We start from the raw sequence: 21,055 nt of genomic DNA on the forward strand, positions 1-21,055 counted from the left end.
TTTTTTAACATTAAAATTTCAGCGCTTCGCCTGCGCATGTCCTAACAGTCTTATTTATTCTGGGAATTTAACAGCATCAACAATAAAAATGTTCAGCGTTTGGACGTGTGCGAAATTATAAAAATGAATGAAGAAAGGCGGATAGATGGACGGCAATTCTGCGGCAGACAATTCGACTGCAGCCAACTTATGACTAGTAAAGTCAACATTATCTGCTGCTCAATATCAACATAACAGCGTAACAGCATTGACAAATGCACTTCACTTTACTGCGTGTGCCCCACACATACACAAACACACAAACACACGACATCCGCAACACAAACATGCAAATACTTCCAACAAAGGCAGAGCTCAGCTGCAGTCGCTGCTTTCTATTGTGTGTGCGTACGCACATATCATTTCAATAACAACGCCAAATAAATGAACTGGGTAGCCCTGGTGTAGGAAGGTGGGTATTGGCGTAACATCCAACAGGTGAGCTCAATGAAGTTGTTGGTGTGAATTTCGAACCGAAAACAATTTTTGTGCCATCCTTTGGGTGAATATTCGCGCGCCGTAACTATAAAAGCGGCGTTGCTATTGAATTCGGTTTCAGTTTTTGTGTAGTGAATTTGGAAAAAGGATTGCAGTAAACGGTTCAGCGATCGGCGAAAACAGTTGAATTCTAGTCGGCATTGCTTTTAAAGCAATTTGCAAAATGTGGCCCAAAAGTTACAATATTTAACAGAGAATTTAATGTGAATTTAAATCAAAATATATTTAAAAAAAAAAATATTTAAATTTGGCAACCAAATTTAACCAAAATGTTGCCTTTGTGTTGTATTAAAAAAATGCTGCTTTTTATTTTTTTCATGCGTGGTAAGACGAAATATTTTTTAAATAATATTAATTAAATAATATGAAAAATAATACATTTTTAATAAGTTTAATAAATTATAATAAAAAAATTTAATGTGTATTTATTATTTTTAAAACTCTATTTGTTATAATCTGTTATTAAGACTGCGTTTTCTGCATTTCTTATAATAAATTCCAAATTTTTGACTTTAATTTAAAATTATAATATTATATATTTATTTAATATTAAATTTGATTTTAACATCAGTTATGACGAAATAATATAATATTAATTTAATAATATAATATTATAAATTTATAAAGAGGTTTTCAAAAAGTAGTAAACTACAACAATAAAAATTCCTTTTTATATTATTTTAATTAATTGAAGTTTTGACTGACCATACAGCTATTTCGAGTATTGCCAAATACCTATCATCAGTGATCTTGGAAATAATTCCTGTATTTAATTATTCGTAAATAATTTTTTGAGATTGCAAGTATCACAAATCGAACTCCTGCCCGGCCAAATTTGAAGCTCAGAGTCAGCGTTCCTTAACGAACTGGCCCAAAACCATACTTGACTTTTTTATGTTCGCAGATTTTGTGAAGTTTTGCTAATTTGATGTTTAAATTTTATTAACAAATTTATTTACTGTGTTTATATTAGAACGTAATCATAAACCAGTTGTAAAATAATTGAATTAATTAATTATATTTTTATTTTCAATTGTTAAATTTTAATACTATTCTGTTTGTAGAGGCATTATTTATTGGATGATTTATATATTCTTTCTTATGTATAGAAACTAATCTAGAAACGTAATATTGAGAAAGTCATGCGAATGTTACTCCACGATTTGTACGTGCTAGACCAATATTTTTTAAATATAACTTATAATTTTACGTCATTTTTAAGTGACTATTTTATATAAATTTAATATTAAATTTGATTTTAACAACAGTTATGACAAAGGTGACTATTTTACTTAATAGAGTTCAACCCTTTGTACTTGCAGTTTTGAAAAAAATTATAAACAAATTATTAAACATAAGATATTGCAAAGGACCAATGATGTCTTTCAGTTCTATTTGCTATTTGGCAAATATTCAAAACAGCTGTATGAATGGTCAGCCCAAAAATTGAATTAATTAAATAATAAAATTTTGTTGCTACAATTAACTACTGTTCGAAACCTCTCCATATATTTAATAATAAAACAATCATAATATGACAGCCTTAAGTTTTGGATTTACTTTATATAATTTCATATATTTCATTTATTTTACATATTATTTTACTATAATATTATTATTTTAATATTATACAACAGTTTTTAACAAAAAACAATAATAAGAATTGTTAATCTTTATAATTAGATAAATTAATAAGGATTTCGATTTTTTAATTCATTTACATTTACAATAATATTGAAATTATAAAAAATGAAAAAATAATTATATAAAAATTAACATAAATAATTGAAAAAAAAATTATTATATTCGTCAAAACATATCTAACCCATATAAATATAAAATAACATATTACATTTTTTCTGGATTTAAATATTCATCAATTAAAAACTAAAATTTTAGTTCTCGAAATAAATAAATAAATAAATAAATTAATTTTTTTATTCAAATAATTCAAATAATTATGTCTGAATGACTTTTTTTCTACGAAGATATTGTTAAATCAAACATTTCTTCATGATTTAGTAGAAGATATTATTAAATGAAATACATTTAGTATTGTAAAAAATTACATCCAACATTTTAACCAAATTATATTCTTTATGAATCATACCATTGCCAGTTTCTGATAGTTCACCGGGGTTCGAAATAGAGTTTTCCTAAAAGAGGACAGTTGTATATTACGTTTTCTTTAAGTCTGCTCTTATATTAAAGAGACTAACAAAAAGTTATTAAATTTCAAATACTACTAATTCTTTATTGCAAATTATATTATATTTAATGATCAAAAATTTTAATGATCAAATTTTCTTTCAAAAATTACCTAAAAGAATACAGTCGAAATATTGGTTTAAATAATTTTTTTTAAAACAAAAACAATTTTTTAAAAAATATATTATTTAACTATTAACCAATTAACACGTTCAGAAACAAAATTATTAGCAAATTATATTTTAAATAACAAAAAAAACTAGTTTTCATATATAAAATAAAATATAATATAATGTAGACCTATGATTAAAATGTGGGCTATAACGCTTTGAAAATACTGATTTGATTGATGAAGTTATGCTTTAAGTTTGGTTTTCGCGGATACTGCAGAATTCGACCTCTTAGAGGAATCTGGAAGTTTCTCAAGAACGTTAGAACGTTCTGAAAAATATTATTATTTTTGAGGTACTTTATTTCAATTTTTTTTTTTAATAAGATCACCGTAGTAAGCTACTAAATCAATTGGTAAAAGATTAAAGTATATGAGTAAGGGCTTTTGCAGGTTTTGACCTTTATCACCCCGTAATTAGTACTTAAACAGCTTTTTTGAATTTAATTGAATTTTATTATAAATAATTTATTATTATTTAGTTTAAAGAAAAGAAGAAACCGTAGTATGCACATTAAATGCAACACCAGTTGCTTATGAACGACATAATCGTCCATCTAAATATACTGTAGGTAAAGTGGCAGGGATATATGAAAGAAACTTATTCTACAACCAGTTGTGCTAGGACCTAAATATAGTCTACTGAAAATATTTATATTAAAAGTGTTATAACATAGCAGATTGAAATTTATACATTGCATGATACGCACAGGATTTGGTTTTATCTTTTGGAATATTATGGCCATATTATGGGCTAACACAAGAAATAAAACCAGCTGAAGATAAAATGCATAGACTATACGCTGGTTTGAAAATTGAACAACTGCGTTTGGTTAACGAGTTTTAGGAATAAATTTTTATCAATGATGTGGTTCGATTTAGCATGTGTCAATAATAAAAGTTGTCCATGTACAGTCTTCCAAATCCACAAATAATAGACTAATGACTATTGGATCCACATGAAGTTAATGCATGGTTTCACACTCTTTCTGGGCGTGCAAGAGGCGTATATTTTTTAGTGTAACACAAACAAACCGTCACATAATTGCAATTTTTATGTGTGGATTTAATTGGATAGTTGTTGCACCAATATTTTGAATTTATTCTGGTAGAAATAATGTAAAATTTCACGTTTTCGGGAAGTAAATTTGTTACCATGATCATACAATTTATCACCGTTGGATTTGGTCAGGTTATGTTCAAGTGGCGACACTTCAACTACAAAGCACAACTGGGTTACCCAAAGGATAATGTTTATGGAGGCTTTACTCCTGACGCTTTAAAAATGAACATTCGTCAAGTGATGACTGAGTAAGATATTGCCAGCTATGTGACAACAAGTTATTATTTTTGAAATCTATTCAAAACTTGAAGTTAAATATTATTTTTGTTATAAGTATGTGTAATCATATCAAATGCAAAAAAAATCAGTTATTTGAGTACAAGTAATAATGAACTAAAGTCCTGATTTAAAAATTAATTATTTTATATATGAAACTTTAATTAAATTACTTAACAAATTAAATAAAAATATTTTAAATTAATTTAAGCACATTTTCGAACAGTAGTGAACTACAACAACAAAAATTTTATTATATTATTATATATTTAATAATATATTTATTTAATATATTTATTATATTATTTTAATTAATTGAATTTTTTGTTAAATTAATCTGGTATAACTATAATTATAAGTTAACAAAGTATCTGGTTGGTTTATATATATTATGCTCTATATATACATCAATGTCTTGTATAGAACTTTGTATTAGAGAAGATAATGATGGAGAAAAGAATACTGAACACCTCAGTCAATCTCTGTCGTTACCGAAGGACCTTTTTTAGTAGGTTCCTTTTCACATATATCTGTCTATTTTAAATGCGTAATTTAAAAAGCTTTCTACTTAATTGAAAATGTCGACCCTTCCTACATCACTTGTTTATAAAATATAATTAATATAAGCATCTGAGCATAAGCATATGAGCTTTTAAATGAGTTTACAATAAAAATGTAAGAATTGGATTAACTTGCAACCAAGTTCTTATGGTATCACAATAGATATGTGAAGCTCCGCTTACAACTCTTATTTTTAATAAAATAATCTATAAAAAAAAAAAACAATAATTCTCACAACTACTTCTTTATATAATATATATATTACATATATATTTAGTTCTTTTTGAAATATATAAACATTCTTAATTTAATTCCACTTTTGTTAGTTTCTTATAAGAGTATTCGATTTAAGTATTTAAAGTAAAGTGCATATATATCTATACACTTCTTTGGACATATTAGTTTTAAGAACCATTCTATTTTGCCAGGAAATCCAATTTAACAACGAATTTTAGTATAGTCTATTATTTTGAAAAACTTACTTCACTGCGATATTAGGCGATATAACTTACTTTCCAAGACATCGATCTTTAAAGTTGTAATCTTTTTTTTGTAAAGATTTACCACTTCAAACCCCGATATTTAGAAAACTAATCTATATTGACATATGGTGCAGTGAAGAAATTGTTAAAAAAAATTCTTTTTCCTACGATCCGTTATTAAATGGGCATGACGTGGCGATCGGAATAGTCCTTAAAGAGTCCTGATACGCACCAAAAAGGACAAAATTTCAAAGTGTTCAAAAAACAATAAGACTTAATAGGGTGAAGAAACAGTTGCTCTTGCAAAAATATGAACAATTGCCAAATATTATCGGTTCAGATAAGGAAAAGTTTCTAATTGAGCAATACATAAATAAACAAACTAATGGAGTACTTAACAAGGAGCAGCTCTAAAATCTTCAGAAACACCTCATTCCAATCAAAGTTGGTCTGGGAATACCTTCAACTTCTCAATAATCTAGCATCGAGGATCTATATTATGCTTATATGGGTACCAGGATATAAAGAGCATGAGGGCAATGAAATAGCAGACTCCCTAACAAAAAAGTGTGCATGTACTTCTTTTATTGGTTCAGAGCCCTTCTGCGGGGTAACAAATAGCTGCACAAATAAATTATTATATGAACGGGAGAAACAAAATCTACTTGTACACTGGAGACCGCAAACAGAAATGCGACAGTCAAGAAGTTTCATTAATTCTGAACACATCATAGTTGACGCTATCCTAAACTTCTTACAAGACACTCAATCACCACATGAAGAATATATATGCGGCAGAAAGTGATTCCAATCGACTCTGTCATGAGGAGAAGGTAACATCAGAACATATTATATGCAACTGCCCAGCGGCGGCAATACGTAGAATTGACTACCTTGAAAGTGGGAACTTATCCCAAATCAAATAGGTAAAATTAAACCCACACCAATTACGGGATTTATCAATAGTTTGGCCTTTAAGCGCACAATAGATCTTTTAGTTCTGGGTGACGTAATTTACTCGACCACTCGATATGGTACATTTTGTAGACCAATATAATAGTTAAAAATTTTATTATTGAAGTGAATATATGAAGATTCTGCAGTGGTCCACATTGGTGCAATATGTGAATCGCTTGTTAATCGATGAAGAGCAGTACATGATTTTGAAGACATCTATATCTAAAATTCGATATAAATAAAACAATTTTTATTTTAACATTTCTTTCTTCTGAATCAATAAAATATCACATTAGATAAAAATTCTCTTTTTATGATACTTTATACAATAGTTAAATTGAGCTATTCTATGAGTTATCCAGACGACCTGAAACGCGCACTTCAACTTAAGAAAAGTTCTAACTAATACCAATTTGAATATAAAACTATAAATACGATACTTTTGAGATATGGTGCTTATATCGCTTACTAAGAGATACATCGCTTACTAAAGATTACTTGGACCGACCATATAACAAATAAAAAATTTCTAAGACGCTGTAAAAAAGAACCAAAACTGCTCATAACTCTCAAAGCAGTTTATTTAAGGTATTTCCTTTATATTACTGAATACAGGCTCCAGCAAATGAAACTACAATGAAGAATAGAAATAAATGGTGGTACAGTTCTTAAGAAGTCGCGATCGCAGATGTAGCGGCTTATAAATAGTCGTAAATGGGCTGCACAAGTACAATTAGGAAGCATATTCGTGCAGCTCAAGATAAACGGCGTACTTAAATTTTGTTGTCAAAATAAATTTTTTTAAAAGTTAGAAGAGTTCGAGTAGAAACGAAAAGACAACAACAAAAATTTAGTTAATTTATTGAAATTTGGCTAACCATACAACACTGTTTCGAGTATTACCAAGTACTTATGGTGTTAGATAATATTTGAATTTTTTTTAATTAGTTTATAGTCTGTATATAATTGGTTTGGCCTGCAAGTGCCAGGTTAAGAACTCGTGCCTGTCAAATTAGAAGCGATGACTAATCGTGTTTATCCGCAAGTAACCAAAGCTGCACAAACTTTCAGTGCTCAAGTTTCAAATTTATTGCCACTTTTTTTTATTTTATCTCTTGTATCTCAAATATTATATCTTATTTCTAGGCAACTTATACGAACCTTCATATTTATCTAAGGTTATACTGGCGATCCCTACTGGATCCACTTAGGCCCATTATGATACATATTTATCTAAAGTAAATATAAAAAAATTTAGTAAATATGACCGTCAACATCATGGATAGACAGTTTAAGAAAAAGAAGATATTTTTTAAAATTCAACTTAAGTATACATATATACATTTTTTTAATATAAAATGTGAAAGGTTAACTGTAGTAAAATTTTAATAAGTCATTAATTTATAATTAAGCTTCATTGAGTTTATATTTAGAAATCAAAATCATTTTTAATTTTCCATGATTATGAATTCACGCACAATACTCGTCTGATTTTCACTTCAAATCATACTTGCATGAGATTATTTTAAATTAAAAATTCAATTTCCTTTTTCAAGGAATAATTTTTTAACTCAAAGAGGATATATGAGTTTAAGAAATGTGAGGTCGTGTTATTGTTTCTTTGCAGTAGTGCCTTGAGGATAAATATGAAATATGAGTAAATGTTGATAAGCATCAATAATTTATATTTTACAAAACAATTACCTCCACTTTGATTAAACAATAGAATTTTTTTAGGTACTCAGTTATGATTAAATAAACTTATCAATGAAAAACAGAGAAATGTGTATAAATAAATAGGAATACAATCAAATAAGGACATAATTGTATTTACCTACAACAGATTTGACCTTTAACAATGTTTAAAAAATTAAATGTAACAATACTACAAGCTATTTTTAATATTTATGACGTATTAAAAATCCTTTATAATTAAAAAAAAAATTTGAAAAATTTCTATTTTAATTGCAGTTGCAGCCTTACCACCTCATCTCCCACAGCATTCTTTTTCTTCGCAAATACTAAAGCAACAGTTACTATACGATGACACAAACAAACCTCCCCAATATTTTGACAATAGTTTGCCGCAATCGATTCGTAAGATTAACACAGGAAACGGATATACTTTGGCACCTACCGAAATTGCTTTCGCTACTATAGGCGCTACACATCCTTTTGCAGTAAATCAACAAAGCAGAGATGACTGGTATGCTTTATGGTTAAAGGATTTGCAGCGACGTCAAAAGCAACAATTTCGTACTACAAATTTCCGTACTCAAAAGGTTTTACATCCGTTTGCACAAAAGCAGAGGAGTTTGGTCATTGATAATACAAATGCGAAAGACAATTTACAATTTAACGAATTCGGTGACGACAATGAGTACTCCAAAGAACTGGCACCCAATCGAGATGAGCACCAAATTTTAAATGTCGGCGATAACGTCAATTACGCTTTGCGAAATGATAATGAACAATTATTAAATGACAAAAATATGCAAAAACGAACTGATAACAATAAAGACAGAGATTCGGCAGAAATTGAAAATTATGATAAAGTGTTTAAAATGTCAAAGAAACGTAAGCCGTTGCCTATTGGCGATCAGTGGCCTCGCACAGTATTCGATATTATAACTTCCTACGAAGAACAAGCACCTAAATTAAAACCACGTTATCCCTATGCTCTATCGGAGCGTGATAATGACTTGAAAGAATCCTTGAAGCAGCTTGAAAAAATGCAGAACTACAATAAACGTGAAAAGCTTCGTACGGACAAAGATGAACAGCAACAGTTCGTACCCTCAATAAGTGCAGGTCAGTAAATAATATCTTTCTAGTTATACTTGTATGCAGTTAAAAAGCAATCATGCCTTAACCGGCAATATAGACTCTCTATTTTAGCAAAATTGTTGCAAAAACTTCAAATAATGCAAGATCCTTTAAATTTTGTATAACTTTCCAATGATAATTTACTGACTCCCTAATAGTGAATCCTAATGAATCCCTAATGAATAAAGGAATTCATTATAAGTTCACCGTTCGTACTATACTAAAGAATTATGGTCACATGCGGATAAGGCATCTATTATGCCTCTGTAGAACACACTCTGTTATACCTAATAAATAATCTTATGCTTTTAGTAGGCTATTTCATCACCAGAATGAATAAAATGAATGAATAAATATTTTGTAGCCTGCTAACTGTAGAAATGTACATTACTCAAGTGGCACACTGACAGTATCCAGTTTTTAAAGTTACTACCTGCCTTGTAGTCTAAACACTAGAGTGCTATTAATAGACATATCAGTATATTGCGCTGATAAAAATAACATTCAAATTCCAAGAAATTCCGTCAATACTAATTGAAGCTATACGTTTGAATAGAGTTTTCTCAGTGGGAGAGAGCGAGGCCTATCTAACACTTTTACTGCTTTTTGGGTCACAACACTCAGATAGTAAATGCAACGCCATATCGAATGAAAGAAATTAATACAATAATTTTACGCACACGGCTTTAGATTTTAACCACTGCCGTCACGATACTCCCATTAAAAGAGCTAACCTCTATTGAAGCTAACCCTTGACTTGCGCTCTACCAGATTTACACCACTGTGCGAATTCCTCAAGACAACATCACTCTCTACCATTTATACTCAAAATATTATCAGATAATGCCTATTGGATTGTAGTCGTCTCTTACCATAGGTATGCCTTACATCGAAAATATATTAATGCCTTTTTCGGAAATATTATATTCTTTTCCGTGGGAATGGATCATACAGACAGAATCCAGAGTTGTTGAACACGGTTACCTTCCTTAAATGCTTAACAGGATGGTGTTCTTAAACCATACGCATCACGATAATACGCCGATATATATATTTGGCATAACTTATTTCTTGACAAGCAGCAAGTCCTACTAATACATCTGCTGAACTTAAGGCCACAGTGCCCGGTCAAAACACACTAATTAAAATACAATCATTTTTTCCGTGTAAGTTTGCGTTTAACCACAGGTAACTCAAAAAGGATCAAATATCTTACAAAAAAATTCTCTGTCGAAAAGTCGAAAAGTCCAATTGCTGCTTCATCATTCTGTGATAACGTTCATGCTTCCGTGCCATACAGATCCATAGATAGCATGAGCGTCATATAGCGCATAAATTTATTAGTCGACAGAGAGCTCTACATTCCAATTACCTACTGAACCCATCGTAGCAGATATTAGCAATAGTTTTCTCTCATTCACCGCTAAGCCCATTTTTGCAGTGTTCTGTAAGGCAGCTGTAACATCAAAGGCAATCTTAGGAAGATTAAATTACCTAATCAAATGCCAATATTTGTGAAGTTTTTAACGTTCTTAGAATGGAAGAATAAAAGTTTCTAGTTTTTGTGACAAAATAAAGTCTTAGAAAGTTGGAATAGCGCAATCAAATGGCAATAATGACTTCTTCTGTCCCTTGTGTTATATACCTGAAACTTAAAACTATAAGAAGAAGATGAACAGTAATAGTAACTCACTAATTTATAGAATATCAGTGCCGAAACACTCATACGCTATGTAGTCCCTGCAATAATGTTTCGCACAGCACTTTGTCTTGATAACAAGACGAATAAATTTAATACTCACTTTTTGACTTTGGACTATAAATAGTAAAAAATAAAATTACATACAATGCGTACAACTATATATCTCTGGAAATCTTATATTAAATTCTTTAAAGTTTTTACGTAATTTCTAATTAATTCAAGTCTTAAGCAGTATGGGATTATTTACATAAAGACGGAGGTCTTAGAAAATAGTTTGTGGTATAGTTAGTAAAGTTTTCTTAGAGGAACTTAGTAAATGGATATATTATAGGCTTTCTGATCACTACAATGTTTTTCAGGCGCAGGTGATCGCTATTGTAGAAGCTATAGCTTGTCTGAAAGTGGAAAAAAAATGGAATAGGAATATATACATACTATCAAATAATTGGGTTAAAGGTTTTGAATTTAGTTCCATTCACATCTAGGGTGGCGTTTGACTGCTACACATCTCGAAATAAAATATCCACACAGTTTAATATTTCTCTCCTGTGGCAAGGTAGATGGAATAATCAGACGGGGTGCTTCAGGTAATCATTTTGAACTTCTAAAGAGTTGCTGAAATCTTTCTGTATTTAGCTATTAAGATGAAAAGAAAATATAAGATGAAAAGACTTAATTATATGTGGGCATCTGTATGCAATTTGACCGCGTTCTGTTACGGAATCACCTTTCAGTGCTTATACAGCAAAGCAATAAGCCAACAGGTTAAAGTGGATCGCTAGGTTTGCCGGTATGACCTAACCTAACCTTTACAGAAGCCTCAACATGTTCTATATTAGATCACATGTGTTATAGTCATATTTATTAACAATAAAAATAGCATCAGTTGCAGTACAAATCATTATAATTTAGTACATAAATATAAATTAACTGACGTGAAATCTGGCAAGACTTTAGTTAATTATTAAGTAAGTCATTAATAATAAATTTAACCATTTTTAATAATAAATAATTTTTTATTTATTATTAATTTTTTTTTTAATAATTATTTTTTGATAATATTAATAATAATAATAATTAATCTAATAATTTTAATTTAATCAATCATTTCTTTTTTCATTCTAATAATTACATTAAAATTAAAATATTCAAATTCCTTTTTTATTCAGTTTAAAGTTTAACATCATTTAATACGTTGAACATCAAGATTATACGAGGGCGGTTTGATAAGTCAGTAACTTTTTGAATAAAACAAACATATTCACTCATCTTTTAGCTCGATACATTTAGTCCAGCGTTTTTCAAATTTTCTTATTGCCTCCAAATAATAGGTTTTCTCAAAGCTCTCAAAATACGCGTTTGTTTCGGTACTGACTTCTTCATTCGACTCAAATCTCTTACCGCCCAGCCATTTCTTTAGGTTTGGAAACAGAAAATAGTCGTAGGGGGCTAAATCTAAAGAATATGCTGAATGGGGTAGCAGTTCGTATCCCAATTCGTGGATTTTGATCACGAATAGTTAATCAGCGCACGAAATTCACTTTTTTCCATTTTCGTAAAAATTCATGAGGTTGTCTGCTTTGAACGGTTATTAAACACCAACTGAACGACGTAGCTTGTTCAAAATTAAAAAATTGTCCACAGCTGACGTTACAGCTGACGGCAGCACTGTTGCGTTTGGAGTAACTGGGCAAGAAATTCAAAAAGTCACTGATTTATCAAACCGCCCTCGTATTTTTGAAGTGCATACTTAACTTAGTTAATAAAATGTTTAGCTAAAATAACTTTAATAACTGCAGGTTCTTAAAAAAAAAGTATTTAAATTAGTAAAATATAAAACTGGAAACTTTTGAAGTGGAATTAAAAGTATGAATAAATACAGGAAAAGTTTAAATAATTACGATGACAACAATGTTAATTAAGCTGAGATATTTAATACTCTTACACAAACTGCTTTTAATTTAGTAACCATTAAACCAACTGGTTGATTCAGTTTACATTTATAGTATTTCTTCTTAGAACTCATATTTGATGCTGTTTTTAAGTCTTTAATATAGATTTGTAGAAAGGTTCAAGAACAAAATCAATTTAAAAACTTTAGAAAAAAAATTTGAAGTATTTTAAATTTTTTAAAGATTTTGAAATGACCATAATAATAAAACTATTTGAAATAGTCATCGCTAAGTAAGATGACTAATAATAATAACTTAATAATTCCTTAATATCGACAATTTTAAAAAATTCTTATTAAAAATATTCTTATTTAAAATATTTTGCACATTATTAACACTTTATTAATAAATGTATTTAGTACTAACATTTATTATTAGTAAACGTTAGAACTGCTGTGGTTCTGCTGTAGGGTTTGTCGCTCCACGACAAACCCTATTAAACACTATCAAGATTTCTTTCATTGTAATTATAAATTAATATATATAAGTTAATGAGTAATTTATTTTATTAATGTTTTTATTTATAATATTATTATATTGAAACTATTTGAGCCAGTGCACTTAAGCACTTTTACTCTTTCTTAACTCGAGGTTTTTAAAACCCCTCTTTACGCCTTGACTGGATTATTCTTTATCACTTCATCAGACTAAGCAATAATTGACCTTAGATCTGCATACCTCCCCCAGGAGCCTGTAACTATTCTGAGATTTGATAACGCGGTGTTGGTAAGTCTGTCAGTTTTAATTGTTTATACTACTTGTAAATATTTTTTGCGCCGACGTTTTTCTCTAAAATTCTTAAAGTTTCTCCAGCAAAATATTACGAAAACAATATTTAATCAAACTTAGATATTGAAAAAAAGCTAATGGACACTTAATTATAATTATTCATAAACTTATGTGTAACTAAATCCAGATATTGACATGCATTTTGATATAGATGATATCAGGGATAGTACTAAACAGGGTTGTCGGAATCGAAAAGAATATTTTAGGTTAAAATTTTACCATACTTTTTGATTACAGCACTATCTTTATATCGCACTAATTTTAAAAATATTTTTTGTTTTAGGAACGATGACAAATCTTGGTGATTTTTTTAGAGATTTATCTACAAATGTTAATTTCTCAGAGAACTCTAAATTAAGTCACTCAGGAAAGAAATTACTTGAAGGTGAGCACTCTTTACGTAGCATTTTGGAAGAGCAATTTTCGAATGATAAAGACGTGACAGATGGTGATCCCAACACTAAAACAAGTGGCGTATTACATGCAATACGTAATTATCGTCCATCACAAAAGATACGCTCGTTAGTAGCTATGAATCCACCTGGATATCATGGTTCACATTTCATTGATCCAAACTACATGTGGGTGGGTTTGGGTAAATAATAGTCGATTATGGCAATTATGAATGGTTGTCAGGGACATACACATATCGTACTTGTAAAATATTAAATATAAAAATTATTTATTTTATTTTATTATAAAAATATTATATATATAAAATTGTATAACACTTGAACTAGATAAACTTTTTCTTTTGAATTTACAACGAATGCATTGATATTGTTATTGTTTTAGTCATAGAAAACTACTGTGCAATCCCTGTCCTGCCATTCATAGAGTGCGATGTTCTTTTTTTTAATAACTATATATATATATATATAATAAATGTAATGTAACTAAGTGTTTTATTCCAGTTCAAATGTTTAAAGATTTAATTAATCTATAAATAAATATATATAAGCAATATGCAATATTATGTTTTAAAATTAATATTTTAGAATTATTGAAGATAGGTGAAACTGAGTGGATAATCTTATTCACATCTACGTTACTTATAACTTCAATACTTAAATCAAACAGATACTGTTTTAATACACTTAATATTTATTACACTATTTAATATTACAAATATATATTAGAATATGTGTCTCTCATATAAACTGGGCCATTCCATAACATGTATGTAATTCGGGAAACTTCTAATGAACTCTTCTCCAGCAGCCCCACGATCATGTTCAAAACTAACGAAATGTGTGGAAACTCCAAGTTCGAAGAGTGGTCCATCAAGTGAACCACTTGTTTTCTAAAATTTATAAAATAATAATATAATTAATAAATTATAATTAAATGAAATAAATAAAAAATATGCGAATTGAGACTAAAAAAGTTATAAAAGAATATTGCTCCTTACCTTCAATTCAAAATAGAATTTTAATGGTGTATCATCTGCACAATAATCAAAGAAGATATGATAAGGTGGTTGCCATTTATCTGGTTGTTCCAACATATTTCTAATGAATGACCAATCAGTTATAGTAACGCCATCCAATGCTTGTACAAACAGACTATGATGTGTTGAACCCTTTAGCTCGAACTCATAACGTACTCTCCTAGCGACGTCATCGACGGATCGATTAAGTAGTGTTAAGGTTGGTGTGAATGGTATGTGAACAGGTTGTTCTGTTGGTAACCATCTGCCTTCATTGCGTGCCTTCGCCCATCTATGATTAAATACAGGGAAACCACACATCATGTGCTCTTCACAATCTTGTGTAACAACCCTTAGTTTACTTAAATCGAGAGCATCTGGAAAATATTTAATATATTACTTTTACTACTATCAATTAGACTTTTGAATTGTTGTTGTCATACTTTCAATAGGATAGTGTATACGTCTATCTTGGAAATCGAAATAATAGCCAGACTCATTCCTGCTCACTGTACCATCATATTCGTAGAATACGCGGCGAACGTGCTAGAAGAAATTAATATTAATATAAACAATAGTTGTATTAATGTATTTAAAATTAATAAAAGTTAAGTTATGCTTTTATACAATATCTTAAAAAAACATTTATCAAAACTTGTATAGTTCGCAAGTATGATTTTTAATCACATTTACTTACCAAGAAATTCACCCGTCCAACACTAGTTTTTGCGCGATATGGAAAACCAACAGGAGTTAAGGAAATAATCACAAAAATGATCATAACTCCTATCAACAAAAATAGAGCTGACTTTGGACGACGGAAAAGACTTATTAAATGTATCTAAAATGATATACAATATTTTTTGGAAGTCCTTAACAAATATTGAAAACTTAAGAGACTTACAATGAAACCCATAGATAACACTGTTCCTAATAAAGTTAAGATACCAATCAAAAGATCGGGATTAATAGCTGTACCATTACGACCAGTCATAGGAATAACAGTGCACAATAACTCATAAATCAAAAATGTGAAATAGAAGAATGGTGCCAATTGTCCTATAATTAAGAGTATCGACCAAGAATAACCTGAAATATTTGCAAAGAGGATTATAATTTATTTAACCGATGAATGAAAAATATATTGAGTTTACCCTGATCATGTAATGTAGTTATCAAGTTGAGCAGTAATGCGCAAACGTAGAAACCTAATGACAGCATAGGTAAATAAGTGCTACGTATACCATATAAGGTAAGTAAGATACAAATGATGGCCAATAAAATACAATGTGCATGCATCACCATTTGTAGTTTGTAGGAATGTGCAATTTTTTGCTAAAAGTTGATAAATATTAACACAAATAATTTTGATTTAAATTATGTTAACTTACATTATTACTAAGGCTTAGGTAGAATACAGTAGGCGCAGCTAAACCAAAAAGTGCTGGACACACATACAGACCTATGACAAGCCATTTATTTGTGAACCAAGTCATTGAGAGATCAGCCATGTCATATAACGTAGCAATAATAATCGGAAGTACAACAGCTAGGACGAAACCTAGAATGTGTAACATAAAAATCAACAAAAATTGTGACCAAACATCGGATGATGGAGCACGGGAGGCTGTAGCAATTCGTAGTATAGATATAACAACAAGTATTATTGCAGCGACAGCTACCGAGAGGTTTATAATCTTTCCTTGCGTTTCGGTGTAAGAGATGAAAAATTTACCCATAACATCGAAGAAAACTGTGTGACCCTTTGAGTGTAGCTATTAATTTAATTAAGAAATTGAGAAATCAAATATAAATCTTATTAAATAACTAATTTTTATACTACCTCTGGATTTTCCATTTCAGGTGCATTAGCAAAGCCACGGGATAGACTAAGTAAATTCTCACCAGTGTGTTGAAGGTTACCACGGGGTATAACATCGAAAGTATCGAACTTAGTATGATAGACGTAGCCGTTATAAGAATGTGCAAAATCCAAACCTAGAAAAATGTTTTATTAAGAAAGTTTGCATTATAAACAATTTGTGTATAAAAAATTTACCAGGTAAGCTTCCAAAATCTCTGAAAATTCTGAAATCTGTATCAGAAGGTATAAGATTCGCGTGGAAAACTTCTTCTGCCATTGTTGTTGCAAATGGGCGTTTAACATGTTTGCGGTAAGTCTATAATAAATGTAAAAAAAATTTAAATTTTTTATTGTTATTTATCCAAAAGGATATGCTGACATATAATTTCCTTGAGTACCAATAATAATCTTAAATACCTAATATCTAATTATTATCGAACAGTGATACTATTATCGAACAGTGGTACTATATGGAGCAATACTTTACGTTGATTTGTATACAATATCAAGAAAGATATGGACAATTAGTGCATATCTATGGAGTTTTTGCAGCTTTCTTTTTGAGACGTTTTCTAATTCTAATTTTAAGCATGTACGCGGCAACGCATGACATAGGAATAAGACTTCTTCCAAAATCTCTTTCACTCCCTTTTAATGCCAACGTAAAAACATGTTGCAGAGTTTTAAAAGCTTTGTGTATATCGCTTTCTTCGTAATGTAGCAACCTGCATCTAGCATATTAATCAATCTCATCTGCTACTTTATTCTTTTAAGCCATCTATACCCAAGCTCCCAAATAATGAACGGACTAATAAAAGTTTACTTAGTTGGCAAAGAGGAATAGATTTTTATCAAATCAAGAAATGCTAGCATAGTATTAAAATACTTCTTTAAAAGTTTCACATATTAAGATATTCGATATTTTGTATTTTGTTATTACCGATTTGTTATGTTACTTGGTTACCGAGCTAGTTTCTCGAGATCGTGAGTACTAATATTCTTTGTTACATGAAAGTCTATAGTAACTTTATCAGTAAATTTCTTAAAAAAAAAATAATAAAATGTTGAATTTAAATGATAATTAAAGTTTAATAACGTTTATACATCAAGCATTAAGTCCATTTTCAACATATGCCTAGATACAGGGTGGCAAAATAGGGTCTACCTAAAAGAAAATACAGTAAAAAATATATTTTCAAAATAATTAACAGCCTAATGCCTTAATTATTGCGAAATTAATTCAAAAAAATAATAAAATGTTGAATTTAAATGATAATTAAAATTTTAATAACATTTATACATCAAGGTTTGAGTCCATTTTCAATATATGCCTAAATACATGGTGTTAAAATAAAGGCTACCGAATAGAAAATGCAGTAAGAAATATATTTTAAAAACTGCCTAAATTATTGCAAAATTATTTAAATATTTTTATGGATTTATTCCGTAAGTTAATGCCTTTTAATACTGTGAATATTTTTAGTCTAAGAGTTTTCCTCTATCATTCACCATTTTGCTACAATTATCCTTTGAAAAGCACTACGTACTGAAAACTGCTTTTCTCCAGTTCTTATTAATTAACTTATTTTTTATTCAAAAATCAATTTTTTTTTCGGATTGTTACTTTTATTGATAGCCTATAACTCGGTAAATATTGCGTATTGACACAGACCCCTACACCACTAAACCCCCTTATATGATAACATATTTTCCTTTCTTAAATCAAGAAAGAGAGTTATATAGAAAATACGTTGTTTGTGGTTTTAAACAGAATATTGTGTCGTACTAATAAGAGAATTATATTGAAGAGTAAAAGATATTCTTAGCTACTCAACTGTTGGTTCTGTTCTAATTATATATGAGCGTAGTCAGTCAAGCAGTCTAACATGATTTATATGGTATTCAGTATATATAGCTAAAAAAATATATAGATGTATATAGTTAAAGGGATATTAAAGTAATTGAAGGTTGAGAATACTGATAAAAATAAAGTTTTGTGTAGAAAGTTAGCAACTATATGCTTGAGTGCCGATAAACAAAATAATATTGGAGAAAATTAAACCTAATTCAAAACCATTGCAAACTGACGGGTGATGTCTGTGATCTGATTAATTTAATTAATTTTTATATCATGTAAGTTCTGGTCTGAAAACAGGTTTGAATAGATCTTCAAACACATTTTGTAGCTTTCTTTTAGAAATAAAACTACTTGAAGGTCTTCTTAAAATTGCAAAAATATATACTACATAAAATTTTACCTCTGGTAATATACCCTAACTTTTATGATATATCCTAATATACAATTGACTCTGCCTAGATTGCAGTATAAAAATATACTAATTGTAGACATTAGTCTAATTTCTAGGGTACTTGGATCTTGAAAATAACAGAGTTATTAATTTAATTTACAATATAATGTATAATGTATATAATAATATAATAATATATAATGTATATATAATATAATGTATAATCGACAAAATCAAATTACAAGTATTTTCCTGATTAGAAGAAATGAAATGTGCTGCTTTTTTTTTTGAAATGTATTATGAATTTTATCTCTCAGTAATCAGTAAATTTTACAACAGATTTTATAGTTATTTTATCGAATAATTATTTTCACTTAATACCATTGTTACGTATGCATACGTTATCTGATAAATCATTATGTTTATAAAACATGAAAAGGCTCACGCCTCGTTCCCCAAAATCTGTTTCAATATTAAAATGTTCGATAATAATTATTAGCTTTTATGACTTGTCGTAAAATTATAATTTTTTTTTGTTTAATGATTGTATTAAAAAAAAGATATAAATTGTTGATTATAGTTAATAGAAATTGTTAGTTACATTTGCCAATAATTAATAATTTTCACTTAAAGAAAGTATTGAAATACTTAAAGTACTTACATTCATTAACCAAGGATGGTTGGGTCCAGATTGAAATAAAAGTTCTCGATTGCCACTACCAGCAGAGTCTAAATTTATAAGAGCTCTAAAATAAAAACATAAAATACATTATTCATTTTTATTTGTAATTTTAATAAGTATTATTAAATAATTGTACAAACTCACTTGCAAGACGGTGCCCATTTGTGTTGTGTTATAAAACCGTGAGAGGCCTGTAGTGGAGTTTCTTCAGCACCATTAAAAAGGAATATAATGGAATGCTTGAAAGGTACGTGACTCGTTGCGAGTACACGTAGAGTTTCCAACATTACAACAACCATAGCGCCAGCATCGCCAGTACCTATATTTAAAAGTAAATTATTTTTATTATTAAAATATATAGGCTTACGAACTATAATTATAATATTGAAGAATAAAATACACTTACCTGGACTGCCAGCCTTGGAGTCGAAATGACTATTAATCAATAAAGAAGACGTACTTGTTGAGCTGCGTGTACTCAATTTCACCACCAAGTTCTGTACACCTTGATACATATTAATCATTTCCCAATGCATGTATTGTCCAGAAACGCGTTGTACATCAACTTCCATCAAAAACATATCATTGTTCATCACAGTACGGATTTTATCAACTTCATCTAGAAGTAATTGCAATGTCACATTTTCATTCGCATAGGTTCCTACAATTTTAGGTCCAATACGTTCCAAATCATAGAGTATACGTTGTGCGCGTTCAGCTATAAATTCATTAGGATGTGCATATTCCTCCACTAGTGTGAGACCTTCCGGTAAACGCAAAAACATAGGCACTGAGACAGCAGCTAAAAGCACAAACCAAAAAAGCAAAAATGTCGGCGCGAAACGGAATGGTAATTTTTCCGTAGGATCCGCTTGTTGCACAGTTTGACTTTCTGGACATTTGGAAGCATGACTATGGTGCGAACACTGCGTTATGGGCACCTGAAATTTATATTTTTATTTTTTTTAATACTATTAATTTAGAAACACTTTTCACTATTTCTTACAAGTTCTTCTCTGGAACCCATTTTTTCACTTTTCTAGAAAACTATTAAAAAATATTTTGTATGGAATTCGCAGATCCACACACAAATCACAACTGAATTCGATATAATACTCGCGCTTCTTATATAGAGTTTGCATTTTACTATACCTTTTATCGGAGATATTAAAACATATTAATTTTTATTACTTCATTGGTAATTATTAAGTATTCTATAAATTTATTGATACATAATTAACGAGTGCCAGTCAAATCGATATGGCAAAAATTTTAAACAATCAAGAAGTATGGGTTAGTTTGGGAAAAG

The 21,055-nt window shown here is 29.5% G+C and overlaps 1 protein-coding gene across 1 annotated transcript; it reads right to left on the minus strand.

Annotated features, from left to right (window-relative positions):
• Positions 1–14,570: 14,570 nt before the first annotated feature.
• Positions 14,571–20,838, minus strand: LOC119686340 (endoplasmic reticulum metallopeptidase 1-like). The gene is made up of 13 exons (XM_038100901.1): positions 20,753–20,838; positions 20,153–20,687; positions 19,891–20,065; positions 19,726–19,810; positions 17,011–17,131; positions 16,795–16,949; positions 16,343–16,726; positions 16,106–16,286; positions 15,856–16,040; positions 15,649–15,792; positions 15,395–15,497; positions 14,934–15,328; positions 14,571–14,825 (listed from the first exon to the last, which is right to left on the minus strand). The coding sequence occupies exons 1-13, from the start codon at positions 20,771–20,773 to the stop codon at positions 14,658–14,660; spliced, it is 2,652 nt and encodes an 883-aa protein (XP_037956829.1). The 5' UTR covers positions 20,774–20,838; the 3' UTR covers positions 14,571–14,657.
• Between the last annotated feature and the right edge of the window lie 217 nt (positions 20,839–21,055).

The sequence above is a fragment of the Teleopsis dalmanni genome, chromosome 2, assembly GCF_002237135.1.
Source record: "Teleopsis dalmanni isolate 2A chromosome 2, ASM223713v2, whole genome shotgun sequence".
Taxonomy (NCBI): domain Eukaryota; kingdom Metazoa; phylum Arthropoda; class Insecta; order Diptera; family Diopsidae; genus Teleopsis; species Teleopsis dalmanni.